The following is a 23,933-nucleotide window of genomic DNA, read 5'->3' on the forward strand; positions in this document are numbered from 1 at the left end:
CAGGCTGGGGTTTGGGAGCTCTACTTGGTGACTGGATGTTGGGTCATCTTTCCATCCATGTCTGCCTTCTCTTTACCCAATAGAGTTTTTGTGTTGGCAAATGATATCTTCCTCCATGTGAGTAGTAGGAGGAAGGATGTGAAGTAAAAACCACAATCAACCTGCCTTGGGTTCCAGCTGAGCACTCCTCTATACAAGTATTTTGCACTAATACTGACACTACCCATTTTTCCTCACTGCACTTAAAGATTGATTTTATGATTTATAATTATAATTTTGCTATAATTTTGTCTCTGATGAGGCCAAAATTCGTAGCACCTGACTTCAGGCATTTCTTGGTAGCATCTACATTAGGACCACTGGCTTTGTTTGAAATCAGTGCAAAGAAACAAGAAACAAGAGAAGGAGTTAGGTGTCTTCAAACAGCCCTATTGAATCTAGTTAGGATTAAGTAGCTGATATTCAAACACTACCATATTTTTGCTGATAGCATTTTATTATTATTATTTTTATTATTATTTGCTGAAGGATAGCCCTACAGAAGGTGTGCCCTTGTGCAGCGGAGCACTGCATGACCCACCAGGTCTTCCCTTCATCAGACCACCCTGAGCTCCACACAGAGGCATGAGGCTTGGGCTGGCCCTTCTGTTGTTTCATAGTAAGTACAAGTGTTACAGTCATTGGAGCCAATTTTGAAATACTATCATGTCATTTATGTGTCAATGCAAGATTTTTTTAGAGTACTTCTTTTACATACACAGTTAAAATGCATGCGATATGGAGTCCTTGTTCCCCACTCTCCTGCCTGGGAGCTATGAGTGATATGAAAGCTTTAAATACAAAGTAAAGATACACATTGTGATTGAGTCTGAAACTGGTCCTGAAATGGGCAATCAATGCCTGCTAACAGCTACTACATAAATAAAGAATAATAAATAAAGATAAATAAATAAATTATTAAAATAAATAAATAAATATGGATAAATAAATGGATAAATAAAGAAAGGCAAGCCAAAACAGATGCATTATTTTATACTTAATGAGTCAAGCTTCATTGATCGCCTGAAGTATAGCCTGAGCCACAAACTGAAATCTGGATGTTGCAGCAGTTTCTACAACCATTCGTAGTAAATAATGCATATTTACTGCTGTAATTGCATTACTTCTCCTCATATCCCTGTGGGATCATCACGTATTGATTCTATTTTTTTAACTGCACTTTTTATAACAAGTTGAGCCAAGTAAAGCCGAGCAGATAAAGCCTCCAAGGTACCCATTCCTGTTCAGGGTTTCAGGACAGAACTTGTTTAAAAGGACAAGCCCTGTAAGGGAAGTCTTGACATAATGGGAAAAAAAAAAATTAAATTCTTGTCAGACAAAATAAACTGAAAAAACTCACAATTATTTACAGAACTCTCAATTATTCTGATTAATTATTAATGGCCATTCCATGGGTTCCAAACAGAGGGCTCTGGGACTGGATCAGGATGTTCATTGCAGATCACCAGAAAATCATAAGGACCCCTGACTTCATACCTGTACTCAGTTCCATCAGTACAACTTGGACAACTCAGCAGAAAGCAGCAGAATGAATCAGAATCTGGTCCTGCTCACAAAGCCAGAGAATCACAGAATCATCGAATGGTTTGGGATAGAAAGGACCTTAAAGATCACCCAGTTCCAGCCCCCTGCCATGGGCAAGGACACCTCCCACCAGCCCAGGTTGCCCAAAGCCCCATCCAGCCTGGCCTTGAGCACCTCCAGGGATGGGGCATCCACAGCTTCTCTGGGCAGCCTGTGCCAGGGCCTCACCACACTCATAATGAGGAATTTCTTCTTCCATTCCTAAGTTGATTGCAATGCCTGTGATTCTGCTGCAGTAGCGCTGTCTCTGGGTAGACACATCATATGTTATTACTCCCAGCAGATTGGAATGTTTGATGAGCAATAAAGTGCAGATTATTTAAGTTTTAGCATAAATTTGCAATATGCTAGGTGTATTTTTTTAATGATTTTGCAGCAGGTGTGTTCATGAGCAAAGCTCTTCCAGGTTCAGAGAGGATATGATTAAGTACAAAAGGAAAATAGACAAAGAATTTACTTTTCTGCTGATGTCAGAACATAACTGATTTTCTCTGCAGAGTATTGCTGAGTACATGAACTAACAGGACCCGCGGGAACGGGGTTAAGCTGAGGCAGGGGAAGTTTAGGCTTGACATCAGGAGGGGGTTCTTCACAGAGAGGGTGGTTGCACACTGGAACAGGCTCCCCAGGGAAGTGGTCACTGCACCGAGCCTGACTGAATTTAAGAAGAGATTGGACTGTGCACTTAGTCACATGGTCTGAACTTTTGGGTAGACCTGTGCGGTGTCAAGAGTTGGACTTGATGATCCTTAAGGGTCCCTTCCAACTCAGGATATTCTATGATTCTATGATTCTATAATTTCAACTCTCTGATTTTCTTCAATGCTTAGTGCTGATAAGACCCCAGCAGGCGCAGGATGACTGTGGTGCTGGGTCCTGCCACCCGGCCATTGGGGACCTCCTCCTGGGTCGCAGCAAGCAATTAACAGCCTCGTCAACCTGTGGATTGAAGAGCCCTCAGAAGTACTGCATTATAGGCTACCTCGAGGTTGGTTTGCTCTTCTTTTTTAGTAAACTGAGCTCTGCTTACTAACAATGTTCTTGTCTGTAAAAGAAGTTGACCAGACTGTGAAGCTTCTACTGGAGTTGTTTGAATGATCATCAGACAGAATGGAATATGCCTGGTGTGAGGCTGTGCCTTATTGCAGCACATATGGAGGGTTTGGTGAAAGCAGCACACAGCCTTCCCAGTGATGCACAGCTTCTCCAGAGGGAGAAATATCCATGAGATGCAAATGAGCACGGGGATTTCTGAGCGAGCTTTGGTCTGCCAGTCTTTCCCCGCTCGGAGATGAAGACCACTGTTTGCATGTGTGTGAGTGCTTAGCAGGATGAACGTGATCCTTGACATGTCTTTATTGAGGGACACGTCCCATACAGTGCTGAGAGCTGAGGCAGCCTGTTCAGAGATTCACACTGCATCCTCTTACGTTGTTTGATCTGAAGTAAGACCAACATCAAAGAAAGCAAAAAAAAAAAAAAAAAAAAAAAAAAAAAATTTCTGGCAGATGAAAAGCTTTAGTCTTTGGCCATGTGGGTAGGTAGGTGGACACAAAATGTGGGCAATTAAATGGATCCCTCTTGGGGAAGCAGCTGTGGAGACCCTGTGGGTCCATTGAACATGTGGGAACACTGTCCAGCAGAAACAGACTCCCCTACACCATATCCTGGAGGACTTGGCCCCACTGAGCTAATAAATTTTTGCAACCAGAAGTATTTTCACTAAATACCATCTGTAGGCTGAAGAGGAAGTTAATAAAATGCCACTTCATTTATAAGCAATTGAAAATACTTAGTTTATGACCTTCTGGCAAAATGCTGTGCCACATTTACAGTGTGAAGCTCTGCCGTGCTGAGATGACACCGAGCACTGCTCCAAGTTACTCTGCAAAACGTAAATATCTTTTTTCCCTTCTGAAAGGTATTTTGAGCTGCTCTTCACTCTTTGCAGTTTTTCCCCAGGTTGTTTGAACAAATGGATCCTGGGCACTAAATTGCTGGCTGTGCTCCGAGCCTTGGTGCAGCTTGGTTGTGAGGCACAAAGAGTCATCTCTGAGACGTTGCATTTCTGGCCCTTGGCTGTACGGCTGCCTTTTTTGTCTTTTTAAGAGGAGATCAAAGAGTGATAAAAAATTAATATTTTCACTTGCCTGTACTTATCCTTTGTATTATGTAAATATAGACTCGAAAAGGAACAGCTGTTCCTGCAATAATCCCAGTGATTTAATGCTGCCTTGATACATCTTGACCCTTGGTGACTGTCTCCTGAAGACAACGAGTTACAAGTCCTGCTGCTTCCCAGAGATGTTTTTATATTCCAGCAATGCAATCTGCTGCACCAGCTCCCCTTAAACGTGCGTGCCACCTAAAGTATATAGAGAGTCCTGCTGAAATCAATTCTCTTCCCCACCAGCACACCCTTGAGCACTTTGCTGGAGGCAAGCCATGAAGCTTCATGCCTTGCAAAGTCGAGTTCTTCCTCCCCAAATTCCCCTCCCAATGACCTGTGCCATGACAAGAGCACCGTGACGAGAGCAGTCCCGGCGTGTGGAAGTTTGTCAGGCAGCGTGGCAAGCTGCCAACAGCCCAGGCTTGGCTAGGATGTTTAATGAAAATTCATATTGAAAAAAAAAATTGTTTGACTTCTTTGTGTTTGAAAAGAAGCACTTTAAATAGTTGTCAGTCTTGCTTAGAATAACGTCTCTGTTTCTAAATGTAGGTTAAGTGGGTTTTGGCCCTATGATTGCACTTTATGTCTAGAAAGGAAAAGAACTCGGTGCTGAGGAGGGTGTAAAGCTGCGTGCTTCAGAGGCAGATGGGATCTGGCAGACCTGCCCACGGGGACATGCACATGCTTGCCATTTGGGGCACAGAAAGGTTGTTACGGTGCAACCTTAAACATAAGTTGAATGAGTGTCATGCTGAGTGTGTCTGTATAAGCCAGAGCGTAGGTGTGCACAGTCTTGCCAAATGCTGAGATAACCGAGCTCTCCTTTCCAGAGCTTTGTAAAATGATATGACTGAGTATTTTTTGTGCTTCTGTCTTGTCTTATAAGTTGAATTTTCATCACAGGCCACAAAGTGCAATGTAGAATGGCTAAATATGATGTACATTTATCATAATATATATTTATTGAAGTATTTAAAACACATGGATCGTAGCACACCTGCAAACCTGTATCTGTTTATTCATTTAAATGTGAATAATTCCCAGGTGATTTCATAATACATGAAAGCTATCCACTTGGCCAACCTGATCTAGTGGGTGGCATCCCTGCCCATGGCAGGGGGGCTGGAGTTAGATGACCTTTAAGGTCTCTTACAACCCAAGCCATTCTGTGATACATGTGCAAACCATTCCTAGTGTTTCCCTGTACATCCTGAGCGTGCTGGGTGGGCACTTCTGCTCCAGTCCAATTCCAGTCATTTCCAGCATGGCCTCTGACCATTTCCAGCCACTTAACTCAATTTTGTGCTTTTGGCTGGATCCCTGGCGCAGCCTCAGCCAAGGCGCTGAATCCTTACCTCCTCCTTCCTTCCCTGTAGGGTGCAGGGCCATGCACACACTGCCTACAGAAGGCACCGGCAGTGGTTCAGGTGGTGGTGTCATCCCAGGCCACTTACATTTAGCTGGATCTAGCCTTGCTTTCCACTTGCACAATTGCACCTGGCTGCTGCTCCTGGCAACACCTCCAAGGTGCTAGGAAATATGCAAAAAAGAGAGGGAAAAAAAAAAAAAAAGAGTGATGTAGTGAATGTTCTTCTTCAAGGCTTCCTCAGTCCCTGAAGGAGCCAGTCCTCCCTTGCATCCTCTCTGTGATCTCACTCCAGGCTAGAGCCTGCAATCACATAAATACATGTGAATCCACCTGGTCTTTAGAGTAGAGACTGAACTCATCCTTTATTCTGCTTGTTTTGTTTTCTAGGCTGAACAGAAGTGCTTTCTCTGTGATTCCAGGTACCCATATAACCCCTATACGCAGCACAACAGCCACATGATTGAAAATGTTATCACAACTTTTGAGCCTGATAGGAAAAAAAAGTGGTGGCAGTCAGAAAACGGTAAGTTTCCTTCACAAAACATTTCTGCATGAGGTTAGATTTACTTCTGTAACTGTTATCCACCATTTGGCCTTCATGAAAACCACGTGTGCTCTTTGCTTCAGCAGTACAAGGTGCATTTGCCTACAAATGCATAGTGACAGAGTAGGCAAAGCACAAAGACACATTTAACACAAGTAGTGCTTGCAGTGAAAAGTACTCGTATTTTAGTGAATAATTAAATAAAGCTTGGCTACTGTACTAGCACCTTTGTTGCCCCATGTTAATTTTGTCGCAAGCTCCTTCATAGTAGTTCTTCACTGAGATCAATTTATATATTCTTACATCTTCACTGTGAAGGCATAATGGGAGGAATATCATTTACTCTATCTTATTTGGCATTTTGTTTGTGTGTTTTTGTTTTGTTTTGTTTATCTATATCTGTTGTACTTTTGGAAAATGTCTGGTGTGGTAGCTTTGCTCAAGACACTTACAGGTCTGTCAGTATAGAAAGGTTTAACAGATCAATTTAGCATGAAGAAAACCCCATATTTTGTGTTGTTTTGCATTTCTGTCAGAAATAAGCAAATAATTTGAGTGGAATTAAGAAAAATCTAAGTGGTTACAGTGAGACATGAATCCAGAACCTTATGATCACTGTAATTTTCAGTCTGACTGGTCTGAGCAGGACCTCCAACCATCTCATGCAGCCTCTGACTCACAGCATCGTGGATCCCATTCTGGGTTTGTGTTCACAGGATACCCCAAAAAGCAGGGCTGCTGTGTTGGAAAAGGCATCTTTAAATTCCCCAAGGAAAGCTGCCTCAGCAGTCCCTCAAATGTGTGTTGTGCTCTTCACTTCAATTTCCTTCTCTTTTCAGGTATTGACCATGTCAGCATTCGACTGGACCTGGAAACCTTATTCCAGTTCAGCCATCTTATCCTGACCTTTAAGGTACTACACGCACACCTTTTACCAGAGCTTTCATGTAATTTATACACTAATTATTTAACCACAAGAATAATTGCTTAGAGAAGCAGTGAAAGCATCATCTTTAGAGGTTTGTAAGAGCAGGTTAGATAAACACCTGTCAAGTATGGTTATAGTTGATCCTGCCTTAGGGGAGGCGGATAGACTGAATAGCTTCCCATTCATGTGCCTTCTGGTCCTATGTTCTATAAATCCGAGAATTAAAGCTTAAAAAAAAAAAAAAAAAAAAAAGCAACATTAAGCCCAAACATTTTAGGGCATTTCTGAACTGAGGTTGCTCTTTCAAGGTTTAATTCAGTCTTCTTATGCATGCCTGTTATGATCCATCCAGGTGGTTACACACTTTTTTTCTATAGAATTCCTACACTATTAACGGAGATTTCCTTATTTAGAAAGCAATCTTATACCTCTATGGGAGGTTGCCCTGCCCTTTTGCTTAGAAGGTTTATATGAGGAATCTGGCTTCTTTAGAGACTCCTGTAAGCAGCACAGTATCCCCATAGTGCACCTGCAAGATCCAAGCACAGAATTTTAGCTGCAGCTGTTGGCATCCCCCAAGCAGGAATGTCAGTACAACAGCTCCTGAGATGTCTGATCAATGTCTGGTTAAGAAATTCATGAAATAATGTTTTTTGCAGACATTTCGGCCTGCAGCAATGCTGGTTGAACGCTCCACTGACTTTGGACAGACCTGGAAAGCATTTAGATATTTTGCACAAGACTGCGCAGCTTCTTTTCCCAACATCTCTTCTGGTCCAGCAAAGGGTGTGGGGGATGTCATTTGTGATTCGAGATATTCAGACATCGAGCCCTCCACTGAAGGCGAGGTATTACTAGGAGTCTGCGTTTGAGATCATACGTGGCCAGTTTTCTGGAGCTGAGGGACTCACTTCTGTACCCATCAGATCCACTTATACAAGCCCTGGGACATTAAGTGATGTTGACTTTACTGAAGTAGGAGGGAAAGAATCCAAATGAACTCGTAAAACAACTGTGCAAGGCCTTCTAGTGGTTTATCCTGGTTTTCAAATTAATGTGAAAGTTCCTCCTCATCAGAGTTCTTCAGCCTCTATGGCTGAAGGGCACACACCTAATCCTGACATGTCAGTCTGCCAAAAAGGCTTTTTGTCTCGCAAAGCCAGGGTGAAAGAGTGAGAGTACTTGCTGAACCAGGGCCACCACCTGGTTTTAAGTTCTATGGTATCTGTGAAGTGCAATAAGTATCAAATGGGTCTCGGGTAACAGACTTTATGTCCAAAAAGAATAGCTTGCATGACTTATAGAGCTGTTTTTAATTTGTTTTTCAGGTTGTCTTAAAAGCTTTGGATCCCAGCTTTGAAATAGAAAACCCATACGTGCCATATATCCAAGGTAAGAACAGTGCAGGTTTCCTCTGAAGACACTTTGTACGCTGAGAGGGTCAAAAGCTCAGCTGGTGTGAATCAGGGATATTGAAAATTTATCCCTAAAGATCATAGGGAGACATCTGTATTAAAAAATTAGGTGGGCTGGTCTTGTCCCCTAGCCCAGCAGGCAAACAGCCCAACTCTGCACAGCTCCATGCAGCTGTGCTGTGTTTCCCTCAGGGAGGGGGTGGCCTAATCCTCACTGCCTTTTGGGAGCAGCCCCGGAGCTGTGCATGGGCCCAGGAGGCATTGGATGGGGAGACACAGCTTGGCCAGGCCAGGGCTGTGCCAGGGAAGGTGTGAATGCTATGCAGCTGTGTGCCAGGAGTGTGTCCGTGCCCTGACACTGTGTGGGTTATTGGTCATGGCCAATATCATTTTAACTATTTCTTCAATATGGGGGAATTACTGGATATTTGATGCAAACTGAAGATTTTGACCCTCTTCATTTCCAAATGAACTTGGGCTCTAGATTTCTTTTCTTTCCCTGCAGAGCTCATTACGATGACAAACCTAAGGATCAACTTCACCAAACTCCACACCCTCGGGGATGCTCTGCTTGGAAGAAGGCACAGTGACCCCCTCGAGAAGTACTACTACGCTGTCTATGAGGTGGTTGTGCGGGGCAGCTGCTTTTGCAATGGTCACGCCAGCCACTGTGATCCCATGCAGAACCTGCGGGGTGATGCCTTCCATCAGCCTGGGATGGTATGGCATTAACACCATCTCCAACAAGGGCAGTCCCTACTGGGTATTCTGGGGGAAGGAAGGGGTGAAAGGAGGGAGGGAGAGGAAGGAAGGTCCCTGATGACCTTTGGATTGACCATTTGCATCTCTAGTGCACAGCTTCTTCCTTTAGAGCTCTGGGCCAGATAGCTCAGAAGTTGTTTCTTTGTTGGCACCGGTGTGGTGTTTCAAAAGCAACCGGGTTGTGACATGTTGAGAATAGCAGCAAAATACCAGAGCTGTAATGGTGCAAATATAACGCGGTAAGTAGCCCGCAATGTGTGCGGACTTGACTGGCCGCTCGCTGGGTGCATTCCACGCTCCAGCTGGGCTCGGGGGCTCTGCAGCAGGGAAGGAGATGCTGGCACAAAGAATAGCTGATAGTGCAAAGCTAACCCATGAAAAAAGGATTATTAAAAAATCTAGGAACGTTATTGCAAATTCTTTCTGGGAACAAGAGTGTTTTGTTTCGTTTTTTTTTCCCCTTTTTTATTTTTTCCCTTAGAAAATATGTATTTCAGAACAGAGACAAGTAGGGAGAGAGATACAGAAATAAAAAAGTTGAAGTCTCCATTGGTATCACTAGAAATCTTTTTTTTTTTTTCCTCATTGTTGCTTAGCATTTTTAAAACTGGTTAAATTTTACAGGTATTCTCCAGACATTTTACTCAAATAAATGAGCGTTTTGTCAGCTGAGGGAGCCAAAGAGCTTTGAATTTCCCTGATCTTGCTAGTGTACCTAAAGCAGATTATTACTGACTGGATTTGTAGATAAGCCTTTTAACATAGCATAAGCAGCTCAGGAGGGGCTCTATCCCTTCTTATGAATACAGATATAATTCCTGGAATGATAAAACTTGATTTAGGAGTCCTTGCTGGAGATTAGTGGCCATTTTGTAGCATTAGGACTTGCAGTAGTAGAGAAAGAAAAGATCTCTCCTCTCCTCTCCTCTCCTCTCCTCTCCTCTCCTCTCCTCTCCTCTCCTCTCCTCTCCTCTCCTCTCCTCTCCTCTCCTCTCCTCTCCTCTCCTCTCCTCTCCTCTCCTCTCCTCTCCTCTCCTCTCCTCTCCTCTCCTCTCCTCTCCTCTCCTCTCCTCTCCTCTCCTCTCCTCTCCTCTCCTCTCCTCTCCTCTCCTCTCCTCTCCTCTCCTCTCCTCTCCTCTCCTCTCCTCTCCTCTCCTCTCCTCTCCTCTCCTCTCCTCTCCTCTCCTCTCCTCTCCTCTCCTCTCCTCTCCTTTTCTTCTCTCCTCTTCTCATCTTCTCCTGTCTTCTCTTCTCCTTTCTTGTCACCTTATCTCTTCACACCATACTGCAGGTCCATGGAGATGTATCTGCCACCATAACACTGAAGGCCCATCCTGCGAAAGATGTAAAGACTTCTACAATGATGCTCCCTGGAGGCCAGCTGAAGGGGCACAAGATAACGCCTGCAAACGTAACTCACAAATATCATTTTCCTTTTTAATTACAGGGGGGTGAGGGTGGGGTGCAGCACAGTCCCAGCACAATGGATTATGTGATGGTTTTCCATGCTTCATCTAGAAAAACAGATGGATTTGTGCATCCGTCAGTGTTGTGTAGCCCTACAGGAAGGAGAACTGTTTTACATTCCTATTTTTCATAAAAAGAAATTAAAAAAAAAAAAAAAGAAAAAGACAATAATGCAAAAAAGACCATTTATTGCTTAGCATAAGGTCTTTCTCTTGCAAATGGAAGAAGTATTAGACAAGACTGAATTATTTATTTCCACAGTGGTGAATAATGTAGGACATGCAAGAATAATACATGAGGATCTGTAGCAAACATTCAGCTAGATCTTTGGTGGAGCAGTGTTTCCTACTCCATATCAGGCACAGACCCCTGCATTGGTACTTCTCAAAGTGCAGGGCCACTTCTGACTCAGGTAAGGCTCCAGCTACCCCACGGAGAAGGAGGTGATGGAGGAGGTTACCTTACCTCACTGTCTGTCCTACCTTACCCTCCCCAGGGTGCCTGTGGGGTGTTTTATGGGAGGATGCTGCCTCCTCCTTGGGGCAGCTGCTGCTCCCTGGAGGGGAGGATCCTTCCTGAGGCAGGATCGGAAGCACCCAGAGTTTCTCACAGCATCTGGCAGCTGGTATGTCAGCCTGAAATGGTGCCACTCACGTAATGAGGTGCTGGAGCCTGCTGTCGTTTTTCTCCTGGCAGCTCATTTGACTTGGTTTATACTCTAAGACATGAACACATGCCCAAGACAAGACTTTGAAATGACTCAGAGCCACCTCCTGTGCAGACTGCTAACTTCTGCAGCCAAGAGATTTAGCTTTCTTCACCTTTGGTCTTGCTCCCCCTTCTCTCCAACTTTTTTCCACAGTCTTGTGTTTTTCTTTTTTTTCCAGTTTGTCCCTAATCTTAGCATCATTATATTCCTACCTAGTAGGTATAAACCCTATGAACTTTGTTGATGGCAGCAAAACAAACTTGCAATAGAAGCATCATTATTTGCAGAACCTGGACTCTGTGATTTTTTGACCCCACTGTAAAGCACAAGGCCTGGGACGCTGTAGTCTGTCTGGGACACTGAAATGATGTGAATGACAAGTAACCCAGTGTTAAAGGTAGACAGCAATGGTGCCAAGGCCAGGAACCGTGGTGCTAAATATCTCCTGTCTGTTTTTGTTTGCAGGCTGTAACTGCAATGGCCATTCTGGCAGATGCCACTTTGACATGGACGTGTACCAGGCCAGCGGTGGGGTCAGCGGCGGGGTCTGCGAGGACTGCCAGGACAACACCACGGGGCAACACTGCGACCAGTGCAAGCTTTTCTTTTACCAGAACCCACGCAAAGCCATCTCAGACCCTCACGCGTGCCTCCGTAAGCTTCCCTTTTTTAGCTTTTAGTTGTTTCTGTTGCATCCCCACACCTGAATGCTACCTTGGTTGTAAAAATGTCACCGAGACTATAACATCCAAACTACTTTACAAAATAGCTGCATGACTCCATTCTTGAAACAGCATTATATCAGGAGCTGCATTGTTGCCAAACTGAGGTTTGAAATCCAGCAGGGGCACCATCTTTCCTGAATAACATCAGTATTCTGATGTACCCTACAGTAGTGCTGTTGCTTCTGTTGCTTCTGTGGTAGTAAGGGATTACAAAAGTGGTGTGAAATGGTGGAAAGAGGAGCATCTTTTACTAGGTCATATATAGAAAAAAACAAGCTTTCAGGCATGCTTCTTTTGAAAGATGAGCTAAATTCAGTATTAGCATAGGATGGGAAAGATTCTTTGAATATAATTTAATTTTATTAATTGATTGGTGTGGAAAATCCTTAAGGAGCTAAGGGCAGGTTACAAAGGGAAGGTTACAAAGGGAAGTGCTGCGGTAGATTTTAATGCTGCTGTGAGAAACAGCAAGTGCCAAAGCAGAAAATGGAATGCATCATGAAGGCAGCATCCCCTGCTGATCCCATCCTTTCTAGCGAATAGTTCAGCCATGGCCAGCTCAGACCAGCTCTGGGGAAGTGTGGTACCCCCTGTAACCTTACAGCTTTCACAAGAACATTCTCGAGAGTACAGTGCTCCTCCCCATGTGCTCTGGACAGGGTATGGAGCGGGTGAGTGACACCTATTACTACCTAAAGCAAAAGGTAAACTTCTATCAAAATGAAGACTGCAACTTTCCTCCAGAGAAAAAGTACATCTTGGAAACCCTCTTGAAATATTTCTTGGTGTGGCTGTGCATTAACCGTGAAGCATCCAACACAGCAGACATGGACAAACATCTCTAATCTTTACAAGAACACTGAATTTTTGACAGCCTGAAGTTCTCTAATTACATTTTCATGCCTCTATCTAAATATGCCTTTTTATATCTCCTTGCCCCTGCCTGCAGCCTGCAGCTGTGACCCAGAAGGCACGCTGCACAACGGCGTGTGCGAAAGCCGCACGGATCCTGCTCTGGGGACGGTGGCGGGTCGGTGCCCGTGCAAGGAGAACGTGGAGGGCGTCCGCTGCGACCGCTGCAGGGCGAACCACTACGGGCTGAGTGGCAGTGACCCCCTGGGCTGCCAGCGTATGTAGAGCACTGCTTTTGTTCTTCTTGCCAAAGCGTTTCAAAGGGATGAAGGTATTTGAATGTATAGATGCACATGCTAACACACAGACGCTGTCCTCATTACAAAATACTCAGTTGCCGACTGTAATTTTATGTCAAGGACATGTCCCTGGTAAAACATGTGGGAAAAGCAAGGGTTATCAGGACAGAAAATACATGAAATCACTTGCAGAACACGTAGTATTTTATAATAGATCAGGCTGTTGTTAATAGAAAGATCATTAAGTATGCATTTTAATTGGGAAGGGAGGTTAAAACACATGGAAACTATTTTTTTGTACAAAAATCAGCACAAGAGTCATTCCTCTGAGCAAGGGTTGTTGGCAAACACATCCCACCTCAGGCATGCTGTGGGTTTGCAAGCCCATTGTGCCCAGCACATGGTCCTCAGCCACATGGAAGGACCGTGCAGTGCAGATCAGCACGCAGGAGCACATGGCAAAACACCACATCAAGCTGCTGCTGGCACTCCCTATCCCCCCCGAGGGTGCCCACCGAGGAAGCTGCAGGGTATCAGGACATGTCCACCCAGAGGATGGAGACTGCCTGCCGTGCTGCTGCCACATCTAAAGCCAATGCCAGTCCTGCTGCGGTCACCAGAGCCAGCAGAGCTAACGAGACATTTCTCTCCCTGCAGCCTGCAGCTGTGATGCCTTTGGCACTCTGCCTTTCTCCATCTGTGACCCTGCCACCGGCGAGTGCCTCTGCCAGCAGTTCGCCACAGGCCGACGCTGTGAGAAATGCGTTGTATGTACCCAAAGAGTTTTGTTGATGCTGGCTCTCCTTGCATGTGGTTGTAGAAGTCTCCTCTCCCATCCCCTGCCTTCCTGTGGGCTCCGGGGTGGCATTTCATCAAAGGAGGAAATGGTATCTGTTCTGTGCATGAGACGTCATTTCTTGTGCAGTGACACTGTTTGGGGAATATGAAGTCCATCTGGTTTTACCAAGGGAGTGCCTCCACCCTGGCATGGGACAGCTTGGGGGTTTGCCCTTGGTGATGTCTCCATTGTCTTCACTCTGTGTTCATGGACTGGGATCGTGCCCACAGATGAGGAAAGCAGCAGCAGCTGAGTCCCTGAAAGTGTCCTTCATTCAAAGCCTGAAACTGTCCTGAGATTCATTCAAAGCCTTTCCTTAACAGACTCTGGATGGGAAAATGTGTCCTCTCTGCAGTAGGCTGTGAACTGCTGCTACCCTGACCTGCAGGGGAGGATGGGGAAGCTGTGGATTTAGCTGCTCTCAAAATATTTGTAGCCAGTATCCTCACAAAAAAAAAATAGGATATCATAGTCTTTTTTCCTGTATAAGGGAACAGTTGTTGCCAAAAAAAGTAAACAATTAGATTTACTTGAAATTAATTTTATGGTGATACACTTCCATTTTGTGTGAACACATTTATTTCTTCTCCTTTACCTCATCCAAACATTTGTGCAATCAATTGGACTAGGAGCAACACTCATAAAGGAAAGGAAATGCAAGGTCAAATCCTCAGACCATCTCTGCTGTTTCCAGAACAGCTTGCCTGCACAAATGCATAAATATCTGGCCCTTCTTGCAGAGTCTGAGCACCCATGCAGTCTGGTAGAAGAAGCAATCTCACATGGCCAAGCACAGGCAGGCATCTCAGGAATGGTCCAGAGCATCAGTCATCCAAGTGAATAAATTATGTTGCTGTAAATAATTGCCATTTATATATATATATGTTTCACTTTCTTTTTATCTCAGGTGGGATACTGGGGTCTTGGCAAGAGCTTGTATGGCTGTTCTCCATGTGACTGTGACATTGGCGGATCCCAGAATAACTTGTGAGTTAATGTTCTTCACCAAGATTGGTCCTATTTTTAATTTTTACAAGCTCTTGGGCTAGACTTCCTAATTAGGTTAACAGAGTTTCAGTGCAAGTGGAAAAACAGTCTGTCAACATAATTTAATCACATATGAAGGGTATAAAGTCATGGTGGGATCATGGAGATTTGGTTGTGATTTTAAGTGGGATTTACCTTTTACCTTCAAAGCCAGGATCAGCTAGAATAAAGACTAGTTTAATATAAAATACAAACTGTAGAGTTTGAGAGAAGCAGAGGCCCTAATTTCAGTAGAAATTAGTAGTTATGCATAACATTTTTAACTTAGCTTCCTATACATTCTTCAAAGTTTCAAAAGCTATAAAATATATATATATATATATATATATATATATATATATATATAATATGTATATGTTTTGTTTGGTTGGTTGGTTGGTTGGTTGTGTTTTTTTTTTTTTTTTTTTTTTTTTCCCAAAGCACTGCCTTGTATTCAAAATATATCAATTTAGAGGCCAGTTTTGTTTCAGTTGGGCTACTCCAGTCTGTCAGGCAGGGGTCTTACCTGTCAGGCTTCAGACACATCCTACTCAGACAGACATCCTTCAGACATCCTTCTCAGACTTCAAACACAGAAGCACATAGCCCAATACCATGCATAGTCAGCAGCTCCTCAGCATGTTTGGCGTGTACTTGTCAGTAAGTTAATCAAAGCTAGTGATCATTTAACGTGTTAAGGAAGAGTGCAAGTATATGAAAACTACCATATCACTCAAACCAAAGGTCTTTCTGACCTCATGTCGTGTTCCTAAAAATGTGTGAGAGGTGCTTACGAAAGGATACTGCAATAGATATAGAAACAGATATGAGAAATGGATGCAGGAATAGATGGGAATAGAGGCTCAGGGAAGAAAGGGATCTGTGCTCCTGGTTATAGGCTGGAGGAAGAAAGACAAGGCATGTCATGTCTCCTAAGTGAGGAAAAAGAAGCACTAAATAAATACGGCATTGGAATGAGGAAACAGAGAGGGTTGTTGGTAGAAATCCTCTTCCACGATGGAAGTGGATTAAATAACTCACAATGGAAGAAATGAAACAGAGCTAAAGCGAGGGTGGAGCTGAGCAGCTCTCTTTACCAACTCTTGCCCCAGGTGCTCACCAGAGGACGGTCAGTGCCAGTGCCTTCCCAACATCGTGAGCCGCCAGTGTAACGAGCCAGCCCCAGGATACTTCTTTTTACCCCTGGATTATTACATTTATGAAGCTGAGCATGCAACGTCCCTTTCTGGCTCTGCACCCTTGGTATGTACCTGGATTTTTGGGTGTCACGTGGAAAATGCGTCCATGTGGTGGTTGATACCAAGCAAGTCCCTTGACCATCCTTAGGACATTCTTGTCTTCCATGTCTCCCATAACTGTGGCTGTTACCCAGGGACAGTCACTACAAATTAATCAAATTAATTTGATTATTTAAATTAGAAGAAAATGACTGAGTTGCCAACAGCTTGAGGAGAAGCTGTCACTAATTGTGATACTTCTGGAAAGCTCTAACAAGGGAAGAAACAAATCCCTCTCTGCCTCATTGGACTGATTACTGCTGCCCTGTATAAAGGTACTGATGGTAACCCTAAAGAATTTGGCATTAATTCCACAACATTTTTAGAATTATTTTTTTCTCCTCAAAACTGGAGTAGCTGTTCCCCATGCAAAGTACAAGTCTTGCCTTGCTGGAATGTGTCCCTTCCGCTGCCTACATTTTTAATAATGTTTTTTAATTTGATGTGTTGTCCAGAAGCTATGGAGAAGGAATAATAATAAAAATGTTTATTTTCAGGTCACATCCACAAATATTTAGCTATAATCACAGCCAGTAATCATCCTACAGTCCAATAATTAAATGGAAAACAGATGTCTGCGACAAAGCTAATTTTAAGAGTGAGGGAAAAAGGTTTCCAGCAGTTGCTGGGCTGTGTTTCAGGGTTTCGCCCTGCAGAGAACACAGCTCATTTTAAAACTGGGTTTTCTATTTAGTTGCTTACCAATCCTTCACAACTGTTGAGACAGTGATACCTCCTCTCTCTTTACTTCTACCTGATAGGTTAAACCAACTGCTCTTCCAAGGTGTGATGTCTACTTCCAGAAGCAAGGATATGAGTTCACGATTGAAAATGGAAAGATTGTGTTAAACAGGAGCAAAAAACGAAGTGTAAGAAAAGCTGGACTTGGGCAGGTAAATAGGTGCTTTGGTATTTAAGGAAAGATTACAACAAATACTCAATTGAATCTTGCAGGAGAGAGAGAAAATGTCTGAGCATGTGGAATTTACAGTCCTAAACATTAGAATTCTGACACAAGTGAAATCATTTTTTTTTATACAGTTTAGCTCTATTTTTTATAATTCCCACAGACAGGTTTGTTTTGCTATATTCAATGCCACTGTAGGCTCAGGTTCAATGAATTGTTTAGAAGGGAAGAGCCTCAAGAACGGTAAAATCCCCTCCACCACCACCTTTTTATTTGGTTTTGTTTGCAAGACACCTACAACATCTAAGTGTATCTAGATGTTAACATGGTACCTTCTGTATGTAAATTCTCCATCATGGCAAGTCAGCTTAGTCATTTTAAGTATTGATATTTATTCATTCAGCTTAAAATGAAAAGTCCAGTCATGTACAAAATCCAGTTTAATCTGTTTAAGGTTTGCAGTGTGAATGCCTGGAGGTGCCAAATACACAGAGATGGATGGATTAATCCAGTCCTTCTCATTGCTCTTGTAGCAAAGCTATAGGAAGCTTTTCTCTATCTGTGACCCTAAACATCCTACATGTGGGAGAGTTCTTAGCATGCAGATTATAGAATCATAGAATCATTGAGGTTGGAAAAGCCCTCCAAGAACATCTGGTCCACCCCCCCCCCCCCCCCCAACCAATGCCACCACTAACCCATGTCCCCAAGTACCATGTCCAACCTCTCCTTGAACACCCCCAGGTGTTCTCCTTGAACACCCCCAGGGACGGTGACTCCACCACCTCCCTGGGCAACCCGTCCCAGTGCCTGACTGCTCTTTCTGAGCAGAAATGGCTCCTCATTGCCAACCTGAACCTCCCCTGGTGCAACTTGAGGCCATTCCCTCTGGTCCTATCACTAGTTCAAGAGTGTGTTCAGAAAATGAGGCTGATCAGTGGCTGAAATAAGTAAATAATATGGCAAAAAGCATTTCCTTTCCTTTTTTTCTGAGTTTGCCTGTTTTTAACTTGCAATGTTGAAAACATCAACGTGTCTTTGCAGGATGCCATTCAGCTGGGACAGGGCTCGGCTGTGGCAGTGGTTTTCAGGCAGCCCAGTGCTGGCCGGTCCGTCACGTGGACAGGAGCTGGCTTTGCCCGTGTCCTCAGTGGAGCTGGGCTGAGATTTGCCATCAACAATATTCCCTTCGCTATGGACTTTGATATTGTGATCCGTTATGAGCCTGAGGTATTTGTGATGACTTATGTGTCTTGTGATGTGATAGATGCAGGGTCTATTTGGCCAATAATAGGCAACTCCTCCTGCTCTTTATTTTTAAAATGAAAATTGTTTGCCTGTTCATCCTTAACAACAGAGAAACATGCACTCTACTGATTCCCTTAACTCCTTGCACTCATATTAAAAATAAAAAAAAAAAAAAGTGTTTTCTAAGTATCAGACAAATTTTCATCTTCTGGAGCTCCTCATTTGCTATCTTTGCTTGTACTGCACTTTTGTTCATGGGTCAGACACCTGCAAAATGTCAGCTCCTTCTGGATGGGCATCTATATTTCTATCTGAGATTTTCTGGGCAGGACAATGTGTACAGCCAGGAGTGAGCTGATCTGTGCATACACACAAGGTGTTTATCCAGGACCTTTGTAGGCATCCAGCTTCCCACTTGCTCCAGCTGGGCTCTGAGATGTGTGAAAACTGTTGGATATTAACCAAAATCATAGAATCATAGAATCATTAAGGCTGGAAAAGACCTTCAAGATCATCTTTTCTTATTTTATGTCTGGACAAAATTTCTCAGTGATGAAGATATGTCTAGGGAAACCCATTAACCCAAATCTGGTTAAATCCAAGTCCATAGCCATGTGTTCAAAGACACATGCAAGTGTTTTATCCATACCAGTTATACATACATGCTTTGTTCCTTCCTTCCCAGCTCCTGGGACTATCCCACCACTCAAGATACTCCTTCTGTCTATTGTATTCTGCTCTTTTCCTGTCATTCTGAGGCAAACAAAACTCCCATTGACTTAAAACATGAGAATAATTTCACAGTGGGCTCGTTTGACATTTCTTTTTCCTTCTAAGGACTGGGTGAAACAGCTGAATCTGTAAGACTTGTGTAACAAAGTCATTTATGTTTATTATTCCTTATTAGATGTGAGGGGAGGCACACAGTGAAGGATATCTGTGGGACAACACAGTGCTGAGAAAGGAAACAACTCCAATGGCTTTAACAGAGCTGTTTCCATTTGCACCAGCTGAGGTCCCATTTCCGCTACTGCTATTCAATTAGCCATTGCAAATACAATCCTTTTTTCACCAATAACCTTATTTTAAATCCTATAAAGAACAAAGGGAAACCTGCTTTGTTCCTGCTATTTGCAACCACTCAGTTGGCTTTCACAAACCATGGCAGGGAGAAAGAGGGTTTGTCAGGTATGAAAAGTGATCATAATTCTTGTCTTTTGTTTATAGACCTTAGAAGACTGGCTAGCAAGTGTCACCGTTCAGCCTACTGGTGCTTTGTCAAGTGAACGCTGCAGAACCCAGGGCTTTTCACAGGAGCCACATGCATTGGCTCTCCCAGCTGCGAAGAGGTCCAGCTATTCTCTCCTTTCACTGTAGATTTCCTGTGTACAAAGCCTTCGCTGAACCACTGCAGGACGTTAAATCTGTGGGAAAACGGGGATATTGGAAACACATGTGTGGCCTTTCCTGTTGCTGCCGTACCACTGCACCAGGCAGGCCAAAGGAGGGCAGGAAGAAGCAGATGCTCCAGTCTGGCAATGGCTCGCCAGAGCTGGGAGAGCAGCCTTGGGTCCTGCTGGGGCTAATTGCTTTGGCAGAGATCCAGCTGAATCTATTTCCATACAGGAAGGAAATACTGACCTAAAGACACTGCCGTAGCCTATTCTCAAAACCAGGTTTTCAGTTTGCACCTGTGTAAAGAACAGAGAGGAGCTGGGAGGGCAGGGAGAGCTCACAGCATCCCAGCAACTTGCCCTGTCCTGCTCTGGTGAGGGAACGAGCAGAGAACTATGCTCTGTCCATAACTGTGCTTTGTTTGTGCTAAACAGGATTGCCCTTCTGCAAACTCCAGTCTGCCTGGAGCCAGGAACAGAGTATTCTGTGGACGTGTATTTCTCTCAGCCCTCTGCCTCTGGCCCAAAGGCTAAGTCATTCATCTTGATTGACTCTGTAAGTAATGCTGTCATAATTCCCTCTGGACTGGAATTATACCACTTTGAAATGTGTTTGTTTGTTTTTAACATAAACTCATCCAAATATGTTTAAATCATTTATGGTGTGTTTTATCAGAAATTCAGGGAAGCTTGTTCAATTACCTCCATTGGCACTGTCTTTCCATGCTTATATATGGAAAGACGGGATTGCATCATTTACCATTTTTATGGAGCAATGCTATAATAGCTCATCAAATCATACGTGTTGTGTGTGTTAATAGCCAGAGTGTGTACCTCTAGAGGTTGCTCATTTATTATGAGCACATTCCGCATATGCTGACAAGATGGCGTGGTTAGGGACACACATTTTTCAATTCTTCATTCACCTATTTTTTTTTTTTAAATCTATGTAATATAACTGAACCTAATTTAAAAAATCATGGGGATTTTGAGATGGGTCCTGTCACTGGAGAAGTAAAATTAGTTCTGTGTTGTCCTGGGAATTATGTCCAGGCATTTCCCATGTTTTCACCAAGGCAGAAACTGGGTGTTAGTTTTGGGTCTTTCTCTTGATAAAAATATTTGAAAATTCATTCCTCTAATTACTTCTGTAGAACCGGAGCTGACAAAGGCTGGCCATACTTGGGCATACAGCCTCCAGATTATTTTTTCCCTATCTCAGTAACACAAGTAAAAATTTTGGCCTGCTTTTGGAGTCATAAACATGGTACCTCTTAGCAGCAAAAACAGTTCTGAGCATATATCTGAGGTCTTATTATAATCTGACTTTTTTGTACACAGTCTCTTTTATTTGAAGAACGCGGGAATGTCTGGACCTTCCAAACAAATGTGAATTTAGATATAGAAATCCAGTGCTCCAGGCCCCTGTCCTTACCATGCGCACCACAGTCAGGGAATGTGGGAAATTCTGTTTTTCACTATATCTAAGCAAAAATATTTTCTTTTCCTCTTTACGCCACAGCTTGGACTTATTCCCAGAATCAGCTCTGTGGAAAACTTATGCAGTAAGAAGGATTTAGATGACTACCAAAAGTATCGCTGCATTGAAATTGCAGCAGAAGTTGGACCTCACATCCTGCCCGAGGCATGCTCACGGCTGATTGCCAGCATGTCTGCCCGCATTCACCACGGTGCTGTCGGTAAGGGGCAACCTGCACAGACACCTGCTTTGGTCAGTTGGTGTTTTTCCCTTGAGTTCGTTGGGCATGTTGACTGGAGAGCTTTCAGTCCATGGTTGTGTAGGTAAGTGAAGCTGATCGGTATGGGCATGCAGGATACATCCCATTGGACCCCGAGCGTGCCGCAAACATCTGTGGGTGGCGTGGCTCTGGAATAGCCATGGATCTTGAAGCCCATCACATGTTGAGCTTGGTGGAGCAGCAGATGGAGCAGTGCTTATGTGCTTTCTGAAGAGCATTGCAATCAGCAGCGGCTTCACCAGATGCCCAAAGCTAATTTTTGCTACCAGAAAATGACAGGGGAGTTGTCAAGCCCTCTCTACAGATCCTGCAAGACAGCTGGATGCCCTGGTGGAGCTCCAGGCCTGATGGCACACAAGTTGATGTGCTGAAACAAGTTCTCCAAGAAAACCTCAGTGGTGTCCCATTGAGAGTGCAGTGGCAGGTGGACTTTGAAGCCCCTGGCAGTATCCTGGCCCCACTGCAGGGACAGCTGCTGGGCTCTTTGGTTCAGGGAACTTCTTTGATGTTGGCACAGAGTGACAGAGCTTCTCTGCACTTCCATTGACGGGAGTTGTTTGTCTGGACACCTTCGGTGTTCACATCCCCTGTGGAGTTAGCTTTGATCCTTGCCAAGACCTAGCAGCATCTCCTTAGTTTGTGCTGTCTTTAGAAGAACAGATGCATCGCTCACACATCATGCCATGTGGCCATGGCCACACAGCCACAATCTTCTCCTCAATTAAATTTGGGCTGTACTGATTCTGTGTAAACCTTCCAGTACAGCTCCCCATAGTGATGGGACTCTCACTTTGGCTTTCTAGCACTGGCATCTGAGCATCCTGGACATACATCCTCTGTGAGTTAGCAGACCACCTTTGTTCAGCAGGACAGTCCAAGCTGTCCACAAAGTAGCAGACAATGCACAGGTTCAGGCTAAGTGCTGCTTGCAGACCGTGTCCAGTGCTGCAGCTAGAGCATGGCTGTAGGTGGTTAGTGAATCCCTGATGAGAGGTCATCAAGCTCTTCCCTTCCTGTCCTTAAGTGCAAAAACTGCAAGTTTATGAGAACGGTCACACCCCTTTGTTTTTTTTTAACGAAACCTGGTTTGATTTTCTTTCCCACTGGCAGCATGCAAGTGCAATCCCCAAGGGTCGCTGAACGCCAGCTGCAGCAGGCTGGGGGGGCAGTGTCACTGCAAAGCCAACGTCGTGGGACGCTGCTGCGACACCTGTGCTGCGGGCAGCTACGGCTTTGGCTTCCACGGCTGCTACCGTGAGTACTTGGCAGCCAGTCCAACACCAGTACCAGCACCAGTACCAGCACCAGTAACAGTATTGTGCTCTCCATGGACATCACATCCTTGTAGAGCTTTGAAGCCACTGATGTGCATGACGTGATAAAAAAATTATTTCCACATATAACACATTTGCCATCCCCATTGCTTGTCCTGTCTCTGAGCAGTGTCAGTGATGGGTGGGCTGGTGGGGACATGCTGATGACACAGCTTCTCTTTGGTGTTTTCCAGCATGCGAGTGCCACCCGCAAGGCTCGGTGAGCTCGCTGTGCGACCAGGTGACGGGGCAGTGTGCCTGCCGCCAGGACGTTGATGGGCAGCGCTGCAGCCGGTGCCTGCCTGGGTATTTTGGGTTTCCCCACTGCCGCCCATGCCCATGTAATGGCTACGCAGAGCTTTGCGACGCGGTGACCGGCGACTGCCTCAACTGCAGCAGGTTTACGGCTGGAAGCCGCTGTGAAAGGTAAGGTGATGGGCGGCACTGCACCACTCGCCCCAAAAGCAGCTCTCTGAATTGCATATTTCTCTGAAACATGCCCTATTTGCCGGCTTGTATCATTTCCATATAACCAGCAAATGACTTCACCCACGTGTTTCCATCTCTGCTTAAACAGTGCTCCTTTTTTTCATTTATATCCTTGCAGAATTATCAGAGGGTTCAGCATGGACGTCAGAATTAAATTTGTTGGCTGGCTAGTTTGGTTTGTCTGGATTGTGCCTTATCATTCCCTTTTAAGAGGATTTCCCATGAAGCCTGTTGAGCTTCTCTTGCGATGCATTTGGATAATGTGTCCCTTCACTATTGTGGTTGTAGATGTCAAATAGATTAAAAATGGGAGACTGAAACACTTGTTGCCCTGCACCTCCACAGGAGCTCCATTACCCAGGTCAGGGATAACTGGAAAGCCAAGACTTTTAAACTGGCTTGTATGAATATACAGAATTGTGTTCCCATTTGCCATAGTAAAGCAGATTAAAGACCGAGGATGCTTCAGAAGCGGCTTCATTGCCTGCCTGTCCGGGTAATGCCACAGCTGCCAGCACCTTGAAGCAGCCATCACCCCAGGTTTGCAGAATGTTTCAGACAGAGCATTTCTACATGTATGTCATGCCTGAAATATGCAATATTCCCTGAGTGCTCTGAATTTTGCTCTTTCACCCATGCTGGGACTTTCTAATGTCATGTCAATCACTCCTTGTGTGTACATATGGCAAAATACATGTGAGAGAGGAATACACATAGTCAGAGCTGCATATGCAGATTTTTTTCTGTGATTTTACAGAATCACAGAATTATTGATT

General features: G+C 44.2%; 1 protein-coding gene across 1 annotated transcript in view; it reads left to right on the plus strand.

Moving 5' to 3' along the window:
* Positions 1-2,446: 2,446 nt before the first annotated feature.
* Positions 2,447-23,933, plus strand: part of LAMB4 (laminin subunit beta 4) — a gene marked incomplete at its 5' end in the record, with an annotated part of 40,291 nt that continues 18,804 nt past the window's right edge. Inside the window, 19 exon segments of the mRNA XM_068669752.1 lie at positions 2,447-2,632; positions 5,571-5,706; positions 6,567-6,640; positions 7,315-7,503; positions 7,984-8,047; positions 8,576-8,822; positions 10,134-10,243; positions 11,474-11,662; positions 12,683-12,862; positions 13,542-13,651; positions 14,630-14,709; positions 15,861-16,011; positions 16,808-16,939; positions 17,998-18,183; positions 19,429-19,550; positions 20,031-20,151; positions 21,118-21,295; positions 22,466-22,609; positions 22,863-23,094. Of these exon segments, the coding sequence (XP_068525853.1) occupies positions 2,447-2,632; positions 5,571-5,706; positions 6,567-6,640; positions 7,315-7,503; positions 7,984-8,047; positions 8,576-8,822; positions 10,134-10,243; positions 11,474-11,662; positions 12,683-12,862; positions 13,542-13,651; positions 14,630-14,709; positions 15,861-16,011; positions 16,808-16,939; positions 17,998-18,183; positions 19,429-19,550; positions 20,031-20,151; positions 21,118-21,295; positions 22,466-22,609; positions 22,863-23,094 (2,831 nt within the window).

Source organism: Anas acuta, chromosome 1, assembly GCF_963932015.1.
Source record: "Anas acuta chromosome 1, bAnaAcu1.1, whole genome shotgun sequence".
NCBI classification, from domain to species: Eukaryota; Metazoa; Chordata; class Aves; order Anseriformes; family Anatidae; genus Anas; species Anas acuta.